This window comes from Herpailurus yagouaroundi, unplaced genomic scaffold (genome assembly GCF_014898765.1).
Source record: "Herpailurus yagouaroundi ecotype Mexico unplaced genomic scaffold, PumYag 210, whole genome shotgun sequence".
NCBI lineage: Eukaryota > Metazoa > Chordata > Mammalia > Carnivora > Felidae > Herpailurus > Herpailurus yagouaroundi.
In genome coordinates this window covers 24,773,065-24,796,980 of record NW_024412441.1, presented here as the reverse complement: position 1 = coordinate 24,796,980, position 23,916 = coordinate 24,773,065, and the positions used below count along the sequence as shown (strand labels likewise).

Here is a 23,916-nt window from a genome sequence, read left to right as displayed (position 1 = left end):
GATTTCTGTGTCTATGATTGTGGCCATCCCACGCCCCTCGTGTAAGTGGAGTCATGCAGGACTTGTCCTTTTGTGCCTGGGCTTACTTAGCGTGGTGTCCTCAAGGCTCTTCCATGGCATAGTGCCTACATGTCAGAATTTCCTTCCCCTCTGAGGCTGAGTCATACGTTCCATTGTATGTATGTACCGCAGTTTGCTTATCCCTCATCCACAGGTGGACATGTGGGTTGCCTCCACCTTTTGGCTGTTGTGAGCTGCTATGAAGTAATTGTTCTGTTTTTATGCAGAGGCTGCAAGGTTAAAAGGACAGCCTTGCCACTCTCTTCCCAGATACCTTGGTTCTGGAACATTCTAAAGTAATTTTTTGAAATTTAATAAATTTACATGCATGCACATCCACTCATAAACATGTTCTGCATGGCAAAGCCTACTATGCATGAATGAAAAACACGAGTTTTTGCAGTATTTGCAGTTTGAAGCACAGAAGGTAGGCTTGTTTCTCTAAAATGTCAGGACCTCCTTTAACATATAAATAAGAAAAACATGAATAGCCCAATGGAAAAATGAATATGAACGGATATTTCCTAGAAAATGAAATCACCTGTCTTACAAATGTATGAAAAGATGTGTTGTCTCACTCATACAGAGATGTGCAAATTAAAAGTTCACTAATGCATTTTTCACTCAGATTGTTAAAGACCAGAGGGTTTGATGAGCCCTCACTGAGGGTGTGTGGAATTGGGCCCTCGTATGTATCACTTCTGAGAATGTGAACTGAAGTGGCCTCTGCAGGAGGGCACTTTGATGATATCTGTCCAAGTTACATGGTACCGTTCTCCTAGAGGGGTATTTCACGGATCTAATCACAAAAACGCAAAATAACCAGTGTAGAAGACTTCGTTCTCACATTGTTTGTTCAAAACAAAACAAAACAAAAAAACAAACAACCAGATGCTGCCGGTGGAGGAGTTGTTGGGTCGCGCAGGCTATTGGGGTGCCACAGAGCCAGGAACGAGAACCAGGCACTTTGTGTGTCGAGGCAGAAGGATGTCTAAAGACAGTGCAGACAGATAGCACTACTAAATTGGGGGAAAGGGTTTGCTCATAAATACCTAACACGTTTCTGTGTAGCTGCCCGAGAAATCGATAGCATCAGTGACCTCTGGGGAGCTGCTGGGTGGGGGCTGCAGTAGGAAGGAGACTCTCCAGAAAGCCCCTTCTAATGTTTTCAAATTTGAGCCATACATTGTAAATCCTAAAATATACAGCAGAAAAAAAATACATGCATGTGTTTAAAGAAAGAAAAAATCGACGAGCAAGTCGGCTTTTGCCCCCAGAACGTCATTTTCCTTCCTAAAGAGCCTTATTATTTCTTAGTGTATCCTTCGCGAGAGTTTGGACCTATGCTTTGGGTAGATTTCGTAATGCGTGATGAGTTCCTCAGGCCTCCTGGCCCCGCCCTCACTGCCCCGCCCCCCTGGCCCCGCCATCCCCACCTTTGGAACTGACCACTTTTCCTGCTCTGCATGCATATCCATTGCACAGCTGCCTTCTGGACCAGGGTTTCCAGTTTGCACTTTCTCCAGACCCTTGCTCTGGGACAGCGATGGGTGTGGGGTGGAAGAGGTTCTGTTTTATAAGTTCACATTAATTGGGTTCCTTCCTTCCTTCCTTCCTTCCTTCCTTCCTTCCTTCCTTCCTTCCTTCCTTCCTTCCTTCCTTTTCCCTTTCTTATCCCTACACCTGACCAAGCCAGCCAGGTATTTAATGGTGTTTCTTAACTGGAGGATTTCTCAGAGCTTTTACTATACTAATATCTATTGTGATCCCTAAGTAGGCATATATCATATATTTTTATTATTGTCTTTCTGTGAATTCCCAAAAAGGGATATATGTAAAGTATGTTACTTTATACATTATGTATTTGTATTATATATGCAGGTGTGAGCATGTATGTGTGTATATATATATGGCATGTAAGTCCTTTTTAGGTATATATTTTACATATCAACATTTATTACACACACACACACACACACACACACACACGCACACATATGTATGTATACACACACACACACATCTGTTTCCAAGCTTAATCAGGATGGATTGCCTTTTTTTTTTTTTTTAATGTGTATTTATTTCGAGAGAGACAGACACAGAGTGTGAGTGGGGGAATGCAGAGAGAGAGGGAGATACAGAATTCGAAGCAGGCACCAGGCTCTGAGCTGTCAGCACAGAGCCTGATGAACTCATGAGTGTGAGATCATGGCCTGAGCTGAAGTCAGATGCTCAACTGATTGTGCCACCCAGGCGCCCTTGGATTGCCTTTTGAATAAGGAGAGAATGTCCTGGCAGCTTAGGCAGGCTACTGTTTCACCTAATACATTTTGAGAAAGGTGTTTCTATTTAGGCAATAATTAAGTAAGAAGAGTTTTAAGATAAGTTGAAAAAGCCAAAAACCCAGCACTTAAGTATGTATTACAGGAAAAGGTGTGAGTACAGTTAAAAGTATAACATTCATACCAATTTTTGCTTAAGTGTTGGCTGTACTCATGTTACAGGAATGATACGTATATACCATATATCCCAAGTGCTCTTGGTCTTAACAGAGCATTATAACCTAATTAGCGGGTAGTCTCATGTTAAGAGTAGACTGTCCTCCACATTTGTATCTGGTTGTAATGGCTGCACCTGGCAGTCCCCAACAGAGCTGCGGTCATTTTTGGTAGGAAGGGGCTGTGCCCGTCGGCCCTGCTCTCCTGGAGATAAGCCCACTGGCAAAGCCAAAGTGCTGAGCACTTGAGGTAGGAGGGGGAGCCAAGCCTGACCCTAGAAGTGGGCTTTTCTGCCCTTAAACAAGCGTCTTTCTGAATTGAATAGAATCTTCTGTTTCATAAAATTTCTAGTTACCCAAAGCACGAAAGTTAGAAATCTCAATTCAGAAATGTCATAGTCAAAACATAGGTTTTGACCTCAGTTTCAGAGTACATGTGACCTCCTACACCTGGCTGGTTATGGCGGGGGGAGGGGGGAGGGCGGGAGGAGGGCTTCTTTTCTGCACAGAGCTTGAATGGCTCTGCTTAGGGGACAAATTAATAAGTTAAACAGCTGAAAATCCCACCGTTGAGTTAGCTGTGATGTTGGGGAGATAAACAGACTTTCATCCTCCTGGTCTGTCCCCTGGTGGCCAGCCAGGCCCCAGGTCTGTAGTTCAGCATCATTGGAGCAGAGTGCCAGGGGACCTGTCAGTCACAGCGAGAGGTCTGGAAAGGAGACAGTCGCTTTCAGAGCACCCGGAGCTGGCTGTGCTTCCTCGCGCTTCTGTCCTGTGCGCCATCCACAGCTCCACATCTGTGTGCTTGTGTTCGGGATGATGGGACCTCTTTGCATGCCTGTTCTTTAGTCCACCTATGGCATTTGCAGACTAGACTACAGAGAATAACCCCAGATGCTTGGAGATTGGGAGTGTTCACAAAAGTGGTTTTCATCTCCCTCTAGGAAGGGAAAGAGTAGATAGCTGGCCTTTGAGTCCTGCAACCGCAAGGAGTCCATTGTCTTTTGGCTGATTTCTCATCAACAGGCCAGGGTGTGATCGAGAATTCTGCTGCTGCAGTTGATGGGTCCTTTTTATCCTTTCTGCTAAGTGCATGGTCTTTATTACCTCTGCTTCCAGAGGAGCTGGCATCCCTATGCAACAGGACCTTGACCCACTCCTGTCCGCCGCTTACTGTTGGGGGGGCATGAACAGGCCAGTTTTTAGGCCACACGTGGCTGGTGTCAGGGAAGAAAAACAAAGGCAGGTGGTAAGAAGATGAAAAAGCAGCCTACCTCTTCTGACTTCTCTAAAGGAACTTCTGTGGGGAGAGGGAGGAAATGTTACACTTTTGAAAACTCTTCGAAACTATAGCAAAAGCCCCTTGAAAAGCTGCTGTGAGGGCACAGGAGTGACAGCGTCCAGGTGCTGACCATCTGCAGCTCCTCGCTTCTTCAGGGGGTAACAGCACTAACTGCCTGCCGTGTACCTGGGCGACTCCGTGAGTGGAAAGAATTGGGCTCTATCATCAGAAAGATCTACTCTTTTAAAATCCCGGCTCTTTTTAAGATCCCTGAGATCTTAACATCTCTGAGCAAAGCATCCCTCCCTCAGGGTTCACGAGTATGGTGGACAGAGCCCTTCAGATCCAGAAGCACTTCTTGAATGGCAGGTGTTGGGGCATGGGGCTGCAAAGATGAATCATGTATATGCCGTGCCTCCAAGGAATTCGTGGCTTCTATAACAGCACCGTGGTAGGAAGGGGGAGGCATTGAACTCACAGGGTCTGAGACACAATTGGAGTCTTTGTTCGTGAGGGGGTGACGGCCTGGCTATGGGATGGCACCAGTAAGAAAAGAGCAGAGAGGTATGTCCAAAGTGACCTTGAAACAGAGGATGCTTCAAACCCCAACCCTGACCAAGTTGGACAGAGACGTGGAAGGGGTGGAACTAAAACACACAGGCCAGCTCCCTTTAGCGTGCTTTGCTGTTGCCGGATGTTCCAAGAACAAAGGAGTTCAGTGGTCAAGGAAATCTGGGTAGTACTGGATTATAAAAAATCACCCGGCACCTTGATGGCTGGAATTGTCAGGCTGTAGTGTGTGACTGTGTGTCTTACAGCTCCAGGAGAGGGAAATGTGCAGTGTTTCCGCAGCTTAGTAGGAAAACTGGTTCATTTATCCATTTATTGATTGGCATTGGCCCTGTGCCCTGGGGATACTCAGAAGTGAAGTGTCAACTCTAGAACAATGGAAGCAGGGCGAGCTGCTCCCAGACCGCCAGAGACACTGGAGCTCTTGATTACCCCCGTGAGCAGCCAGAAGGAGATGCGATCACGGCAGCCCCGTGAGCTAAGGAAGAGGAGAACAGAAGATAAAAGAACACATTTGGGAAGGAAGTGGGATTTACAGTAAAGATCCATGGGGAAGGTGAAGGAAGAATGGTCAAATAGAGAACAATTTTATTTCAGGAACAAAGGGGTGATTCTCTCTCTCTCTCTCTCTCTCTCTCTCACACACACACACACACACACACACACACACACACACACACAAATATTTTCGTCTATGTTGAAAACAATTTAATATACGCCATGTTTTCTCTTTACCTTATAACTTCCAGTTTCTGTGTAATAATGAGCATCTAGCTCATCTAGCTTGGGTTATGATTAGAAAGGTAGTTTCTCCCCACCGCGTTGGTTTCAAGGTACATCTAAGAGATTAAACCTGTCTTTCCTTGCAGGTAATGTACAGAAGGATTCTGCAGCAGGCGGGGTTCATACAGTTCGCACAACTTCAGTTTCTGGAAGCTAAAGAGCTCTTCAGGTAATTTGAGGTGTTGGTAGCAAGCCCTCCTGTGTGTCTCTCTGTGGAAAAAACCTTCACCTAGACTGTGTGGCCATGATGGGAGATGTCGCCACGCTTAGCTTGTGCCTCACGGGGAAGTGGTGAGGCTTCTTGACAGTGGCAGCCATCACCAACACTGGTTCCTCGCCCCCACCCCTTAGCCTCAGTTTATTTGCCCTGTGTCCTGAGGAGGGCAGAGGCTGACGAGGGCATGCCCCTAACAATCCCATGAAGAGAGGAGAAGGGAATCCCGAAGAGTGAATTTAATAACGTGAAGAATTCCTAGGAAAATACTGTTGCCCACTTTTCCTTTCCTTTGGAGATTTCACAGGAAATCAGGGAGCTTAGGAAAAGAGCGGGTGCTTCTGGGAAGACTCATGAAAACTCCTTCCAAAGACTTCACGAGGAGAATGTTCATAAGAACAACTTGGGACATACGTTTCGAAATGTCTAACTAGAATAGATTCTGTGTAGTCTGGAACCTTCTAAAAGATAAAATGTGTGCTAAGCACTGGAAGAGGTCCTTCACATCCAAGTAACAACCAGAGCAGGGCACCGCTGTTTTGTCAGGCATCAGACCCGCCACAGCTCTGACCTCCTCCTCTGGCACATGCTTGCTTGTAGGAGCAGGTATCTGAGTAAAGAAGGAACCACTCAGCGAATCACGATGCCCAATGTAGCTTACACTTCGTAAATTCTGTGTGCTGTTACCATCGGTTCCTGGCAGGATCAGCCACTTCGGGGCTTAAATAGATTCTTTGTCCCTTTGGACCTGGGCGCTTTTCCATCCTGCCTGCTTTGTCCCTGCAGTGTCGAAAACCTCCTCACTTGGGTCACGGGTACATCTTTCTTCTTGGGTTAATTTGCAACAGTGGGCGAATGGTCACAATATATTCATAGAAGAGTTCGTGGATTTTGTAATAGACTCGTGTAGGGCCTGTCAGTCATTAATAGAAGGTTCCTGTCTTTCATGCTTCAGCCTCTTACTGGTTTACATTGACTGCTGCTCAGTTTTTGTCAAAAGTGTGGCTGAGGGGTGCCTGGTGGCTCAGTCAGTTAAGCGTCTGACTTTGGCTCAGGTCATGATCTCACGGTTCGGTTCGTAGGTTCGAGCCCCACGTCGGGCTCTGTGCTGACAGCTCAGAGCCTGCATATGCTTCAGATTCTGTCTCCCTCTCTCTCTGCCCCTCCGCCTGACCCTGTTCGCGCGCGCGCTCTCTCTCTCTCTCTCTCTCTCAAAAATTAATAAAAAAGACAAGTGTGGCCGAGGAAATTGACACTTGAGGAAGACACTTCAAGACCGACGTGACTCCACTTTCCCTTCCTGTGTCCATGACAGATGTTGCTAATAACGTGAATTTTTTTTTTCTCATTGGTGTGGGACATGTCCTCAGATTTCCTTCTCAGTTCAGTGCTAGAAGCCCCAACTGCCAGCCAATCATGGTCGGCACGCTGGGGGTCCGTACGCTCTGTGTCTGTTTCTCTAGATGTTACACAGCCTGTCCTTGTGTCCAGTCAGGCCAGCACTTGGCCCAAGCCCCAGAGCCGGAGCGGCAGGGTAAGACTGCACCCGGCTTTTACGGCCTGCCCATACAAGTCTGGAATCTGGCTGTGTGCCTATTGGGCAGTGCAGGTGCGGCTCCATGGTGTGGGTGGAGGTGCTCTGGGGGACAGTGCAGAGCACGGGCTTGGATCGGGATTTGGCCGGATCTCAAATGGTGAGAAGCTTCCCAAATGGAGTCATGCAGTCAGGACCTTTTGAGCTGGATAATTTGTTATGGGCGCGCTCTCGTGCATTGGAGGAGCCCTGGTCTCTACCCACTGCGTGCCAATAGCACCCTCCAGTGGTGACCAAAAGTATCTCCAGACATTGCTAACTTCCCCAGGGAGCAAAACTGCTTCCCTGGAGGACCGTTGCTTTAGGCAGAGGGAACACACAGGAAGGGCTGAGAGTCATGAAGTGTGTAAACTGGAGAGGTGATGAGGTGGCATTGAAGCCTCGGAACATGAGAGGGACAGTGGAAGCCAAAGCTGTAAGGTCATCGGGAGCAGCTAGGAAGGGCCCTGAATGCCGAGCTCAGGGGTCTGACGTTCATCCTGGGGAGGCCCAGAACCGCAGGAAGTGGGGAGAGGGCAGGAGTGGAAGAAAGGAGGGCCAGAGGCCGGAAGTTGGGGAGGAGGAGACTCAGCTTGAAGGAAGGCGGACGCAGCGAACTTCGCAGAAAGTGTAGACCCTGGGCCCTACCTGAGGTTCCCATTCGTGTCTGGCGGCCCTGCGTCTGTTTCTGTAAGAGGGGCCCCACAGGTAGGGCTGCTTCTGGGCCAAGGTTGAGGCCCGCAGCTCGGTAATGCCACCGCTGGCTTGTTGTGGACAAGATGAGCAGGCACGGTGGGGACAGGGTCAGTGGTGAAGCTGAGGTGGGGTGTCACCAGATGGGCTCCCTGGCCTTCCGAGGGTAGGACACCACACTGGCCATTTCAGCCGCAGCCTCATCTTACGCTCTGAGAGGCCGTCGAGAGTCACCACGGATGCGGCCTCACAAATGCTCTTGCGGCTCCTATTAGAAGATCTCTGAAGGGGATGTTGTAAGTCATGTTCTCGCAAAGTCCCTTCTTTGTGGACCGTGCAGCACACCTGGTTATAGTTTGTGCCAGGAGAAACGTCGGACTGTACTTCGCCTTTGACTGGACAGTGATGTGTTCCCTTCACGTTCCTTTCCTGGCCTCGGTTTCCACGGAGTCTGGCGCTCCCTTGGTGTTGGGACCGCCTCGGGTGTCTTGATGTTGCATGCCGGCACTGGAGGGGGGCGTGTGTGTCTCTCGCCGTGGTCCCCTCTCTGCTGTCGGAATCGCGTGGTGGCACTCCCCTCGGCAGTGCTCTGCTGGGCTCGCGCATCCGGACGCTCGCTCTGACGTGCTCCCCCACACATCCAGCTCCCCGTTAACGTGTGCGGGCGTGCACGCCCCCCCCCCCCCCGTGTTGTTTTGTGTGCCTATGTGTACTCTCTCTCTCTTTTTGCTTCATTTAGTTTGACACTGTAATTGCAGAAGCGGCCAGCTTGATGTCCGGGAGCTGATCTCTCTCTACCCCTTCCTGTTGCCCACCTCTTCCTCATTCACACGGTCCCACCCTCCTCTCCACGAGTATGCAGACCTGAACCAGCTGACCCAGGGGGACCAGGAGAAGATGGCCAAGTGTAAGCGCTTCCTCATGAGCTACCTGAACGAAGTCCGCAGCACAGAGGTCGCAAATGGCTACAAGGAGGACATCGACACGGCCTTGCTCAAGCTGTACGCGGAGGCCGACCACGACAGTCTGCTGGACCTCCTGGTCACCGAGAACTCCTGTCTTCTGACAGACAGCGCTGCCTGTCTGGAGAAGCACAAGAAGTGAGCGTTCCCTCCCCACACGCGGTCAGGGGCCGCCCGCTGGCCTTTCCGCCACCACAGGGAGGCTGTTGGGAAGCGGAGACTCGTCACGGGACCCCTGTGACACCGTGGCGACAGCCCAGTGCCCCTCAGGGTAGACCCCCCCGGCACAGTCTGCAGACCAACCGGAAGGGTCTTGGAAGGCATTAGGTCTCATGCCAGTTCTTTAATGATGCTGACCCCAGCCAGTCAGAGGCCCAGTTAGGAAAGGAAGTGATTCTGAGCCTTCATATCCGTAGCGTTGCACATAGAACTCACCCACGCAGGACGCCACGTGTGTGTTGGTAAAATCAGCAGCACACTCGAGTCATTGATGACCGGATTGCACAGATAGATAGACATCCGCATAAATAAAAAGGGGGACTTGGTCTTGTTGGTAAAAGTTTATGGCTTAAAACTCTGCTTTTATTATGAGCACGAGATGGTAGGCAGCCGCCCCTTGCCGTACGCACAAGGGCGGCTAATTGTAGTGACTGACGTGGGAAGAAGGGCCCGTGTCGTCTTCATTCTGGGCAGGTGCGAGAGGGCTTTCTTCAAAAGTCTTGGATGATCCCTAGAGTCCTGCAAGCAGTAAGATGCTTTATCTGTGGTTTCTGTTGTGTATTCGAAGTAGCAGAAGTACTGACGAAATCCCACGGAAACCACAGGGGTTACAGTGCTGGATCCCGTTCAAATGCCGGAGACAACTCGGGGCTTGTGATCGGCCTCAGCGTGGGTGTTCGCTCCTCCTGGCACTTTCCCTCAGTTTCCCAAACACGCTATGGGAGGGCGTTATTTTGTTTCAGAACCAGAAAATAACACTGATGCCTCGTGGTGGTGACTTGGAATGGTAGGGAGCAGACAGGGTAACTGCCTGAGAGGCTAAGGAAAAGAGGAGGGCACCAGCGAATAGTTCGTTATCTTACGAGTTTGCTCTCGGAGGGAAGAAATCCAGCATCCCCCTGTGTTCGCTTCTGCCAGTCCCCAGCTGGGGAGGGGGATGACCGGGAGCAGGACACCCCAGTGGAACTTGGGAGGCTGGAACGGCTCACCACCTGGGCAGTGTCAGTGCCATCGCTAGTCTTTTCCACTCACGAGGGAGAAAATGGGTGGTGGAGACAGTCCACCTGCTCAAGGCCATGGAGGCCCTAAGTCATGAAACCTGAATTGAAGCTCAGGGCCTAGAACCCTGGGTGCCCTCTCCCAGGGCTCACCCCTCCTCCCTGCTGTCCTCCGCGGTGGCTGGGTGCTCTTGGCCCGTACTGCTGTCGTTCGTATTCAGACTCCTTACCCCTTCTTTCCGTAATAGCTCAGACGGCACACTTTCCGACCACTCTTTTAATACCTTGTGATGGTTGATGGTGATTATCTGAAAAGATACAGAATCGTATTAACATTTGAGGAAGTTGTGAAGCCATTCCAAACACGATTTTCCATAGCACAATTATTGTTTTATTTTTCAGCTTATGCTAGACTTGAATACGATCCTTTTCGGAAGTCGAGGGGGCATACGTTTGCACACCCGAAGTAAATAAACAGAAATGAGGATCTTTTTGTCCTTGGAAATTTGTTGTTGTACTCAATACGAATACGAGGGACCGGGGCGGGGGGCGCGGGGAGGCTGTCGCTGGGTGGGCACCACCCGCAGCCGCTGGCGGAAGAGGGTGCACTTAACGCGGTGTCTCCTTTCAGGTATTTTGCACTTGGACTGCTCTATCATTATAATAACCAAGACGCTGCGGCAGTGCAGGTTAGTGCAAAAGCATTTCAGCATTACTTAAAAACCTCTGTCATTTAGCTCCGTGTTACCTGGGGAGGAGGTTCCCAAGTTGGCGGAGGCTGCTTTTGCCCGGTCTACACCCCTTTTTACAGAATAAGAACAACAACTGTTTTAGAAAGTGACCTCCTTGACTAATGTCAGCCAAGGGCTTTCTTTTCCTTGTCTTTACGTCTCTTTCGAGGACATTATCAAGATTGAGTTTTGAAAATTTAAGAACTAAAAATACGACTTCTTACTGAGCCACAAGGCGTGGGGCACCACTGCCTTATTCGAAAACTAAGCCTGCGAATATCAGCTTATTTATAACCTCCGCCGTTAATGACACTAACCGTTGCCATTGGGGAGAGTAAATCATTATCCCCATGTCACCTGTGACAGAACTAAAGCTGATCAAGGCCAGTCACTGGCCCAGGGTCACAGCCTTGCTCCGTGGTAGAACAGGGATTTGAACCACGATTCCAGGTGGCCCTGGCAGGGATACTGCACCTGAGATAAAAAGGCATCAATCCCTAGTCTCCTCTGTCTCGTCTCGCCTCTCACGCCTTGTGACAAACGTCATCTCACACTGTCAGGAGACCTTCTCCCCTTCTGTCACTTGGTATGCACTGGTATCATTCTTTTTCTGTTGTTTTGAGAGTGGCCGAGAACATTGGCAGTAGTCCCCAGGCTAACGTCAGCCCTATGACTTTGGCAAAGCTACACATGCAATCACTGTCATTAACCTGATGGCAGATGAGGTTTAAAAAAAAAAAAAAAAAGGTTTCTATCAACACACCCAATGGCCAAGAGTAGATTCGGGCGTCAAGAATAACGTTTTTATATTGTAAAACACATGGCTGTAAGAATTATAGCTTGATAACAGCGGGGCTATAGAGTGGGGTTTGCAAGATCCAAGTGATACGAAATAAATCTTTATATATGGCAGAACTCTACTGTGAAGAAAATGACACGTTTCCGTGTATGTGTGATTGGGTTATTTGGTTTGAGGAATACAGTGTGGAAGAAACTGGGACCATAAGAAAGGTTCATATGCTAATATCAGAAGTACAGTCTACACCAGCAGCCCTGCTTCTTGGGCCTCTTGCGGGTGGTGTGGTCCTGAAGTACGGCGCACTGGGCAGGTGGGTGAGGTCCAGGAGATGCGGTACAGGCTGAGGGGCCTCCGTCATCTCTTCCACTCCCTTGTGATGCAGCCTCATCCCGGGTTTCCGAAAGTAAGCTTTGGTTTACACAGCGGGGAAGTTTCTGGATGAAATAGCAAGGGACTTTTATTATTAGCAGCTGTCATGAGCCCCTGTGCACAAGACAGAGCACTAGGGGACAGAATCACCAGTATTTTTGAATGCACAGTGTCTGACCCTCCTGGTCCACAAAGGACGTCAAAGTCCAGGATCCCTGTGGTGGGGAAGGTGGAAACAGCCCCGCCAATGGAGGCAGTTAAGTTTCGTCTGCATCAAGATGCTGTCAGTGATCGTTTTATCTCATGAAGAAACGTTTTTAATACATCTGCGTCTTTCCACCTGTTGTGTTTACTATTCGTATTACTGTGATCTCATTAGAAAGGAAAGAAAAATAATTTGGTGCTTTATTTTCTTGATGTCCTGGACCCCGTCTTCTATATTGCTTTATTCCTCTGAAAAGCTTAAAATTCGTTTAGGCCTTCAAAGTTTAAAATTTGTCCTACTACTTTAAAGGATCCAAAGGCCAAATAAGTAAATGTGTGCCCTTCCGTAGGTAATTCTGAAAGGTATGTAACCTTCCGTTTCTTTTTGTTCTTTACTCCTTTCCAGTTATGGGTGAACATTGTGAACGGGGACATTCACGACTCCACTCGCTCAGACCTATACGAATACGTCGTTGATTTCCTTACCTATAGCTTAGACCAGGAACTCGTGTGGAAGTACGCTGATTGGGTCCTGCAGAAAAGTGAGGAGGTTTGTGCTTCATAAATGCATTGGGGGGGGTGGGGGGTGGGGGGAGTGATTTTAAATGATTGATTTTAACAACAACCGTCCATGTTGTTCCTCCCCTTCTAATGGCTCATCTTGAGCCTTTGGAATGCCCAGTCTTAGGAAGTTCTGCATTTCAGCACTTCTGAGATACACTGTTCCGCACATCAGTGTGGGGCAGGCCCCTTCTGTAGAAAAGCAGAAAGCGTGGCCGGGGTTCCTTCGCATCTTCTGAAAAACGTGTGTGTGAACCCCCATGCCTGACCAAGTGTGACCCTTCTGATTTCTGTGGGCTGGCGCAGGATCAGATGGTCGCCTTGCAGGGCGTGGTACCCCGCCTGGGCCACACCAGGCAGACCCTTGTCCTGTCTCTGTGCCGCACCCCCTGGCGTGGCAATCGTGGCTCTGGAGGTAGGAGGGAGCCCTGCTCAGGACTTGCCATCTTGGAGGCTGAGGAAGGGCAGCAGTGAGGAAGCACCCCGAGGAAACTCCTGCTGGCTGCAGGGTGTGGGGGGAGTAGCGCATAAGCTCAGGACTCCTCTGTGAAGCCGCTGGAGGACTGGAAAAGAGATAGCATCTCAGCTGTCACCGTTAAAAACACACATTTCCTTGGTTCCCCTTGGAGGAGAGAAACTTAGCTTCCTGACTCGGGACCTTCATCTTAAACGTAGAGTTTTCTGCATGTCACATCTGCCTTTGAAAAATCCGAGCTGGGGTATGTTCTCCATGGTACTCTCTGAACTGGGAGGTCTGAGCCCATGGGCTTCACGTGCTTTTAACTCCATCTTTACTTGGCCTCTGTGCACACACACCTACAACATACCCTGACACACTCAGGCACACCTGAAACATGGATCCAAAACGGTTGAAAGCTTTGGGCTCCTCCCAATGCTAATAGATGGTATCAGCAAGTCATTCCCAGGATTCTGTGTGCCTGGTGATGAGCCAGCCACTCGACCTGTATCATTTCTTTCAGATGCCACAACAACGCCACAAGGGGGAATTACGAGGAGAGCAAAGCTCAGCTCTAGAAACTTCCCCAAGGTCGAATAGTTGGTACAGCACAGACACAAATCCAGGCTTATAGAACTCAGACTTCACACTCAGGAGAGCGGTGCTGTATTTCTCGTGTGTGTGTGCGCACATGTGTGTGATAGAATGCCCAGGAGAAGTATAGCATGCCTTTACTTGCCTACCTGACCCATTAGCGTTTCTGTTGAAGATGGAATTGCCACAGGGAGCTCCATTCAACAGGCACAGGAAGGCCGTCTGGAAACTTGCTCAGGGACGGGCCTTGGATCTACACAGATGATCCACATAGTGGATCCCTGTATGCAGAGAACTGAGTTTACTGAACGTTCAGTACTGTATTTGTTCTTTCACTTACTGGCCAGCAAGTGACCATCCTTGTCTGCAGATCGCCTTAACATTACAGAGTTGGTGCCTCTCTGGTTAATTAATGTTTCATTCTTTAATTTCTCGCCTTTAAATTTTTTTTTTTTATGTTTATTTTTTTGAGAGAGGGAGACAGAGCGCAAGTAGGGTAGGGCAGAGAGAGGGAGACACAGGATCTGAAGCAGCTCCAAGGCTCCGAGCTGTCAGCACAGAGCCCAATGCGGGGCTCAAACTCACGAACTGTGAGATCATGACCTGAGCTGAAGTCAAACGTTCAGCCGACGGAGCCACCCAGGCGCCCCTAATTTCTGACCCTTTTAGGAGAAATTCCGATGAGGTGTATGAGGTTTCCCGTCTTTGTGCCGTGCTCTTTGGACTTTGCCAGTGCCCCACCCCATACTGTGTTGCTGTATCTCCGTGTTTTTGACAACAATTTTCCCCAGACATAAATGTCCATCGATTAGAATAAACATAAGATGGCATCCGGAGAAGGAAATAGCTAAATTACTATTCTCCTTTCAGGTTGGAGTTCAAGTTTTCACCAGGAGACCTTTGGATGAACAGCAGAACAGTTTTAATCCCGACAGCATTATCACTTGCCTTAAGAAATACCCTAAAGCCCTTGTTAAGTATCTGGAACATCTGGTCATAGACAGGAGACTGCAGGTGAGCGCTTTTGAACTTGGACTACCACGAGCAGGGCTGCCATGTCCTAGTAGTAACTTAAGAGAGAGAATTTGACCGGAAAGCGTGTTGGCAGATGGTTCTAATGTAATATCTTAAATGTAGATGTTTTCGGTGTTCTAACGTAATAGTTTAAATGCCCTGCTCCCCGGATGCTCAGTCCGTGCTCGTGGATGGTCTAGAGGCCCGGAGGCTAATGAAGGAGAGGCATGTCGCCTTTTCTTTGCCCTCCATCTTGTATCCATCCAGCTCCTATTTTTTGTCTCCTTTCCTTCTTTGTTACTATCCTCAAGGGAAATGAGAGGAGCCGTACCTTTTTGGGAAACGCCTAAATCCCGTGGCCCTTCTCAGATGAGAAGTGACCCTTTTATATTTTGCTCCAGAGTTTAAGTCTGCCTTCCCCGTATTGGCGGTTTCTGAGATGTTTCCGATCCAACAAATGTGTCCCGTTCAGTGCCCTCGAGCCCCTGCCCTGGCTCGCCTGGGCGCAGGCCTGGTGTCGGGAGCACCCGCTGGCTGGGAGCGCTCCGGCTTCCCGCCTGCCAACGCCGTCATCTCCCGCAGAAGGAAGAGTACCACACACACCTGGCGCTCCTCTACCTGGACGAGGTGCTGCAGCAGAGGCCCGGCGCCAACAGCAAGGGTGCGGAAGCGACGGAGACTCAGGCGAAGCTGCGACACCTGCTCCAGAAGTCTGACTTGTACCGAGTCCACTTCCTGATAGGTGAGCAGCATCCCGCCAGCCTCTCCTTGACCTGCTCACCTTGGCAGGCGCGGATGAAGGCTCTGCCATAGCTCCTCGTTTTGATGGGGCGATTCCTTGGGCCTCTTCTGGCACAAAGTCAGCCGTCTTGGAGGGTGGGGCGAAGCCTCTCAGGCCTCCACCTTCTAGAAAGGGACGTTGGCCCTTTAGCCAGGGACACAAAGCTGCCGGTGGCGGGGAGGGGCGGGGGTCGGGAGGCCGCTTATCTGTCGAGCCTACCTTCACTAGACTGCCTTATTCCTCTTCGGCCCGCTTGATTCTCAGTTCCTTCTGATGGCACCAGCGTTTGGGCGAGGCTGTGCCAGCTAGCACCGCCCCCAGCAGCCCACTCAGATTTCTCGAGGCTCCAAACCGTGAGCTCTGAGCCACAGGTGTCTTGGATGGGAGCCTGGTTTTCATTTCCTTGGGGTGCAGAGCCCACGGTTTTTGTGTTGCGTAAAGTGCCACAAAGCAGCATAGTGCTTGCACCTGGTAGAATGAACTAGATTCTCGATGTGCTTGACATAGTAGAGTTTTCAGATTGGTCCTTACTGGGATTAGTAATGTATTTCTCCTTAAATGTGCAGTGTTTTTTGACCATAACTACAGTTGATTCTCATTATTCGCTGTAGTTATGTTCTATAAAGTCTCCACAGACATTAAATTACTGAATCCTGAACAGTGCTACCCAGGAAATACAGGGTCAGCTTCCTGCAAACCTCTGCTCACATTTTTGTCAACTGATCAGTACATAACCTTGTTTTATGAGTGCTTCTGTTTAAAGACACCTCATTTAATAGGTATTGTTGATTCATTAACATTGAACTCAAGGCCAACAGAACTCTAGCTCAGGCTTGAACGAAGCTCATTGAATACACACATTTTTTCTGGAAGGCACGTCACAGCCCTCCTGTGCTTGGAAACGGTAGGCCCCACTTGGGCACTGTGCTTGGGGCCCATTCTAAATGGCAAAATTACCAACAAAAAGCACAAAAACGCAAAAATCGTGGCACTGCATACACCATGGAGAGGACCGTTTACTGAATGAGGGCTTCAACAATAAGGCAGAGCATCACCTTATGGGCCCTCGGTTGGGAATATGCGTGTCAGGTGGCTCGAATTTTGTGCCGCCCTGTGCATGTCCGCAAATGAGTGTAGAAGCACCACAACTGCTGACTTTGGGGTTACAGATAAATTTTGGTGAGTAGGCAAATTCACGAATACAGAATCTGAATAATGAGGACTGACTGTATACACCAGGCCCAGGTCAGAATGCTTAGCGTGCGTTAGGACGCTCTCCACAACGACCCTCTGAAATAAGTCCTGTTTTTAAAAATTATTTTTACTATTGTTTTTACGGGGGTGTCAAAGCTTAGAGAAGTTACCCAACTTGCCTCAGGTCACACAGGTCACGGACAGTAGGTCCAGAGTGTGGACTGGGGTGGTTGCCACCTCACATGAACCACAGAAACTCGTTGTGGCCTGTGTTTGCACTGGGGCTGACCTTCAGCCGTGATGCTCGGCAGCCACCCTGGTCCCTCACGGCCGCTGTCCGTGCTTTTTGGGCGGTGCCCATGCTGTATGGTTGTTAAACAGTTTTACTGTCAGCCCTGATGTCCATCATGCTTCATGCTTTACAAGTCTCTTCGTGCAAATCTCATGCTAGTCATGGTTTGTTGATCAGGTTCTCGGTCAGCTAACGTCTGTGAGTATGTGTAGAGTATCAGACGCTGCACCGAGGATATAAAGGTGGATGTCACTCAGTTCTGGCCTTCAGTTTAATGAGCATGCACATAGCGGCCGATAGCAGCTCTGCGTGGGGTGGAGGGGAGGGAGCACGGAGAAGGCGCTGTTTGAGCAGTCACAGAGATAAGCCAGGGCTTGCAGATAAGACTGGGGAGCTTGCAGGAAAGGGGGTGTCCGCCAGGGCACTGTGGAAGAACACTGGAAGCTGAGAGACTCACTCTTTGCCCTCGTTAGGTGACTTTGGCGGCGTCAGCCTGGGCACGTTGTAGTAGCATTTCTTGTGCAGCCTGCCCGCCCGGGGTGGCCGAGAATCAAATACAAACGGGATGATAGATGTGGAAAGTGCAGTCACTGCCGTGGTCTTTTCTCAACCAATCTGCGCCTCTCCCGTGCCCTACATGTGGTTGCCACTTAGCAATTATTTGGTGACCTTTCCTTGTGAGGATGACAAGGATACACGTTGCAGCTTCTGTGTTTAGTGCTGTAGGTGACACATGTTGTGGAACCAGCCATTTGCTGCGGATGTCTGCCGTGTGCCTCAGGCCGGAGTGTGGCCACGCTCCTAAGTCCGAATGCCCAGAATCCCAGTATTAATGTTGGCCTCTGAAATAGGAGCTGTCCCTCGAACATCCTTCTACAGCAGGAAGAGATGTGACGTTACCTTCCTCGGTTGCCGAGGGAGCGGAAAACAAGGGGCCTCTACCAGTGAGACACAGCCCGCTGCGGGCAGGGCCTCGGTCAGAACTTTCTGTGGTGGTGTCGTGTTGCTCATAGCCTGGCACCTTAAATTGCAGGAGACACAACAGCTTTAGAGTAATGTCGATATGGATGGTTAACAAGAGGGACCCATACTCCTTTCTGTGAACTGTATTTTCAGTTGGAAGAAAGGGGCTCGCCACACGTTTTTGGCAGGGCGGGGTTCTCGTCAGAACGTAAGTCAGCGTAGTGCCTTTCCACTGTGGTCGAAGATCCCGTACTGGGAAAATGGGAACAGTGCTGGATTAATTAGAAGCCTGAAGCCGTGATATCCCGTTTGACCAGGGCCCGCTGAGATGACAGGTCATTTGTTTCCTTCAGCCGCTAAGCGTTATGAAAAATAACGTATTCTGCCGTTAGGCTCTACCTATAAGTAGGGTCCGGCCTCCCCTTCGGGGACGCCAGATCTGCAGCACGGAGGTACAGGCAGGCCTCGTGTGAACCGTCTAGGTGGCTGGCTCCCCTTTACCCCTTCTTAGGCTGAGAGCACCCGGGGGTTGGGGGCAAGCCGGGGCTGGCTCTAACCGCTGGCTGCTGCCGCACAGATAGAGTCCGGGGCGCCGGCCTCCCCATGGAGAGCGCCATCCTGCACGGCAAGCTGGAGGAGCACGAGGAGGCCCTGCGCATCCTGGTGCACGAGCTGCAGGACTTCTCGGCGGCTGAGGACTACTGCCTGTGGCGCTCCGAGGGCAGAGACCCGTCGTACCGGCAGCGGCTCTTCCACACGCTGCTGGCCATGTATCTCCAGCCCGGCCCCTCCGTGCCCGAGCTGGCCGTGGCCGCCACGGACCTCCTGAACCACCACGCGGCCGAGTTCGACGCCGCCCGCGTCCTGCAGCTGCTGCCGGGCACCTGGTCGGTGCAGCTCCTGCGCCCGTTCCTGACCGGGGCCGTCAGGGACAGCGTGCACGCCCGGAGGACCACTCAGGTGGCCCTCGGCCTGGCCAAATCCGAAAACCTGATCTACAAGTACGACAAGGTGAGAGCCGGGCTTCAGAGAAACGCCCACAAGTGGAATAGCGGACCGTGTAGGAATTGTTTTTGCACTCTTGAGGAAGCTCCATACCGTTTTCCAGAGCGGCTGCAAGAGTTTGCATTCCCACCAGCAGGACACATCTTCCTGTCACGGCCCGAATCCCGTCCTGGGAGCCCCACCCTCATGACCTCACCCAACCTCTGTCACCTCCCAAAGGCCCCCAGTACATCACATTGAAAATTAGAACTTCTGCATAGGAAGTGGCTGGGAGAGGGGGATACAAACGTTCCGTCCCCGACAGTCCCCAGTTTATATCCCTTTCTGGAGACTTCTCTCTTGTGAGACCCACACTCTATGCAGCCGGCAGGGGGATCTTTCCAGAGCAGGAACCCGATGTGTTCCTCCCCCGTGGAAGCCTTCGTGAGTCCCCAGTAGAGGAGTTGAGGCCTGGAGGGTTCCATCTCCTCTCCTTTGGTCTGGCCCTTTCCGTCTATTGCTGCTTCCCAGGACATGTGGAATCTCCCAGATGTGATAGGTTGCTTCATACATACAGGCTTCGTACCTGCGGTGCCCCCTGAGATGGTCCTAACCTTTCCTTTTATGCCTGGTGAACGCCTACTCAAAACCCAGCCTCGGTATTTTTTCCTTTGTGAAACCTTCATATCCCTTCAAGCAGATAACTCCCCTCCTTCACCCACCGCACATTCCGGCATGCATTCATAATTGTCTCCCTTCACCATTAGACTCTGGGTTCTTTGAGGGCACAGAACTTCATCTGTAGATCTCAGTATCCCTGGAGCCAAGCCTGGCATCTCAAAAGTGTTTAATGAGTGTTTGTTGAGTGACTGATGAAACTAATGAGTACAGGGTGAATTCACTGAATTGGTAATTGGTCCTGCCGGTAGGCAGAGTTGCCTGGGTTGACACCAGTGAACGGTGCAAAAAGGCTTTTTACCTCGCAGAACTGAGGGGGTTACAGCCCGGTTTTGTTCGCTGCCTTTAAACAAATGAAATTATGTTTTCTAGGACCAGGCAGGAGTGTGCCATGAATGAACCATATGGCTTTGATGGAGTCCCTTATTTGTGCCTTACATTCCCTGTTTGCAAATGAGAGGGCCAAGGAATTGGATGATTTACACAGCTTTATTCAGCCCTAACATGGCATGACTTTCCAACAGGCGTTGGCTCACAGAGCTCAGAGAACGTTTGAGAGAGGGCCTGTTTAGAAATGCCCGTGGCCGGCGAGCAGCAGTTACTTTCATAAAATAAGAAAGCAGTTTTGTAGCATTTTTTTTTTATCTCTCCAGTTCCTAGGGACGTTTTTGTTTATTTTCACCTTTAATATTCTGGTGTTTTGTTTTTTTTTTTACTGTTTATGATTTTTGAGGCGGGTGGCAGAGGATCTAAAGCGGGCTTTGCACTGCCAGCACCGAGCCCGATATGGGGCTCAAACTCGCAAACTGTGAGATCGTGATCTGAGCCGAAGTCAGATGCTTAACCGACTGAGCCACCCAGGTGCCCCTCCTCTAATACTCTGTTCAAAGAAATGGACGTTAAAGCAGTCCTCATGAGTAACAATCATCCATGGGGTAACGCGCATCCACTCTGAAAAACTGGTATAACTCTAGCTGACAGTGTCCTCGGTCTTTTTTTTGCAGATGAAGTTGAAAGGAAGCTCAGTTCGGCTTTCGGACAAAAAGCTCTGCCAGATGTGCCAAAATCCCTTTCGTGAGCCCGTGTTTGTTAGGTATCCAAATGGTGGTCTCGTCCACACCCACTGTGCTGCCGGCAGACACACGAACCCCAGCCCCCCCGGCCCTGGCGCACGGACTTGAGGAGGCCCACCCGAGGGCGTGAGAAGGACCCTGAGCTCTTTACCAAGCCTGCTGGGTGCAGAGAGCAGAAGCCGCTGCACTTGTGCCAGCCAGGACGAAGGGGTGACATCTGGGTGCTGGGGAGACGTCGGTCAGCGTGAAACAGGGGCTCTTCACTGCTGACCACTCTACATTGAATGTAAATGGAAAATCCCACAAATAGAGACATGTTAGGGTTCGCCCGTCCCGGTACTTTGTAATCCAAAACGAATGCCTACTTTGAGAGAAAAATGAGCCTTCTCTCTGCAGTGTGGACATCCTGGATTCCCCCACTCCGGTGCCCTAGTCTCCAGATGTGCATTTGCACTGGGAACGTGCTCCAGGGCGGCACAGGGATGAAAAGCTCGCTCGGCAGGGTGAGGAGCCGCACGGTTGCGAGCAGGGGTTGGGGGGGAGGGGGGCTGTCTGTTTCCAGGATTACCTCGTGGGCTCCGCCTTTGCCCTTAGCTGACCTTGGGGAAATCTTTTGGTTCTTTCTACTTCTTCCCGTGTGACTCTCAACCCCTAAAGGATTCTGCCTTGTTTACCCGAGCGCCCCCTTTCGGGGGAATTTGTACACTTCTGGCTGCCTCGCCAGTGAGGACCTGTCGGAAAACGGTGTAGCCCCAAGAGAGAAGCCGCTCGCCCCATCTGTAAGAGGACAGTGGACGGGAGACCTGTGGCAGGTGAGGGCCCAGGTTTCGGTCCCTGTACTGTCACAACACCTGCCAGTTTGAAACTCCGCAATTGACATGTTTGACTAAAAAGTTTTATTTGAAGTTCTGTCATCCCTGAAGTTTTTCTCTTGTTTAGAAATTCATCCGTCATATCCGTTAGGGACTTTTTTTTTTTTTTTTCCTTGTTAAAATGTACCTCCTACTGAACACTCGGGAAATTAAAAGGGAAGCGTTACGAGCACAAGCCGAGCAGAACTTCAGGAGAGGCCAGTTTTAACCTCACACCCTCAGCAGGACGGGCAGCGGTGACAGCTGCCTTCCCCCGTGACCGAGATGTCTGTCATCTTTCCTGCCGGGTGCTTCTGCACACCCCGATGAGGAAGTCCAGTCAGGCTGCCTTACCTCCCAGCACTTTACACGCCTGCTCTGAGGTTTCCTGAACTCACAGGAGGAGTCCCTCTTGTTCACCACAGACTGAGTCATTTTGTGTCTCCGCCTAACGTCGTGGAGGAGCCGAAGCCGTCCCTCCTTCGCTGCCCTGTTTTGAATTTCATCGTTGGGATTAATGATTCTATTAAGAACTAACACTAGACACTTGTACCCCCTGCTGTAGCATTAGGGAAACAAGCATTAGCTCGTGTGTCACAGGAGAGGACCCTGGAACAGAGCCTCTCTCCGTCGGCCCGGGCCTCACAGAGCGGCGGTGAAGCGCTCCTTGTCCGTTGTCTGAACAGTGCTCTCCTGTACTAATAATGGTCAGTATTCTTCATCCTTCTGTGATTCCGAGTGGCCCAAGAAAGCAAAGGCGCCTCCGCATTCTTCCCTGTGTCTCCGTCTAAAGAATAAATGAAGAAACTCTTGCAACTCCGCCACCCACTGCTTACGTGGGGATGAAGCCCAAGTCTGGTCATGAGTTTGACAGCTTGACCCTGTGGATGACTGTTCCAGGATGGTCATATTACTGTGCACGTTATGGTTACAACTCACGAGCTCATGTTTATTCCTCCAAGAACAAGCCCCTAGCACGTACCGTGTCACGCTTCCGAAAGCGCTGTTTCGCTGGACACGACGTGGGTAAAATCTTGAGAGCACCTTGTGATTGCTCATTCCTAACTTGGGGACACTAGTCTCCGCTCTCTCCGAACACTGGTCGGTTTTTTTTTGAAACGTTTCTCATCCTTTAGAATGACGGGGATTAAAGCTGAGTGGCCTCCTGTGTTCAGAACCGTACCTCGTTCTCCTCTTTCTCTGACGTCCACGGGCCCTTTTTTGCAAATCAGATTTTTAAAAGACATAGTTCTCTCTAAAGGCCTGCTGTTTTGTGACTGTGCCATTGAGTGGAACAATTAGAACATTGCTCAGCCCTTTTCTCCCCTCATTAGGTTCCGTGTAACCATACTAGTTAAAACAGCATGAGCCGAACCCAGTTGGCATTAATATTTGAGGGGCAGTACTGTTAGATTTTATGAACTGTTTCTCTGCTGTTGCCCCGCAGGTGTTCATATGGGCGTGTCCTGTAGGGTGTGGAGCATTGGGCCTGAGCTCAGAGCAGGATGCCTCCTGCCCGTGACCTTGGTGAGTGCAGAGCAGCTCGGGAGGCCATGGGGTCACACCATCAAACCCATGCCCGTCGCACAACGAGGGTAGCCCTTGCTTTTCGCTTGCTCTCCTACGGAAACTTTTGTCCTTGCAACTTTATCCTTCACCCCTGGTCGGGTCCCAAATACACAAGATGTACAAATGTAAACTTGTTGATTTTATTAAAATTCTTTTAATTCTTTGTTCTTTCTGTAATTTTTTTTTTTTTTTTTTTTTAATAAAAATTATCTCGGTGAAGTGGTGCTTTCCACTTGGTGCAATACCCAGTCCAAGGAGTTCCGGAAGTTACTCATCCGTACCTCGTGGCTCCTACCTGCACCTGCAGAGGACTTGCATTGGCCACCTCTGAAATTCTTTGTTATCACATTACTAAATTTTATAAAATTTTTGAAATGTTTTTTAAGTGTATTTATTTTGAGAGAGAGAGAGTGCACGAGGGTGGAGACAGAGGGAGAGAGAATGCCAAGCAGGCTCCCCACTGTCATCACAAAGTCCCAAGCGGGGCTCGAACCCACAAACTGCAAGATCATGACCTGAGCCAAAGTCAGTCGCTTAACTGACTGAGCCACCCAGGCGCCCCGTTACCACTTTACTGAGTCTTAAAGGGTCCTCTTCTGTATTTATCTGCTGCATATTCTCAAGGTGCTCCTTGACATCTGTTACCTTTAGATCAATCATACCCTGAGGAATTTAGCCAAGGAGACTTCGGGCAACTTCCCACATACTTCACCTTTCAGCCAAATGCCCTTTAAGTAGACCTGTTGCCGGTGAATTTTTAACTCTGAACATATTCAAGGAGTAGAACTTTTTTGTTTGTCTCACCTTTAAAATTTTACTTCATCCTTGTTCACAGCAAGTCTTCGAGAAACCCTGTCAAATGAATTTCACAGCATATTCTCATATTTCTTTTTTTTTTTCTTTAATGTTTATTTACTTATTTTGAGAGAGAGAGCACAAGCAGGGGAGGGG

At 49.9% G+C, this 23,916-nt stretch overlaps 1 protein-coding gene across 1 annotated transcript in view; it reads left to right on the top strand.

Moving 5' to 3' along the window:
• Positions 1–23,132, top strand: part of TGFBRAP1 (transforming growth factor beta receptor associated protein 1) — a 62,337-nt gene extending 39,205 nt beyond the window's left edge. The window contains exons 5-12 of the mRNA XM_040454125.1: positions 5,279–5,361; positions 8,431–8,772; positions 10,483–10,540; positions 12,361–12,504; positions 14,437–14,580; positions 15,163–15,322; positions 18,388–18,821; positions 20,477–23,132. Coding sequence (XP_040310059.1) covers positions 5,279–5,361; positions 8,431–8,772; positions 10,483–10,540; positions 12,361–12,504; positions 14,437–14,580; positions 15,163–15,322; positions 18,388–18,821; positions 20,477–20,653 — 1,542 coding nt within the window. The 3' untranslated portion in view covers positions 20,654–23,132. The remainder of the gene's footprint in view (positions 1–5,278; positions 5,362–8,430; positions 8,773–10,482; positions 10,541–12,360; positions 12,505–14,436; positions 14,581–15,162; positions 15,323–18,387; positions 18,822–20,476) is intronic.
• Positions 23,133–23,916: the final 784 nt, after the last annotated feature.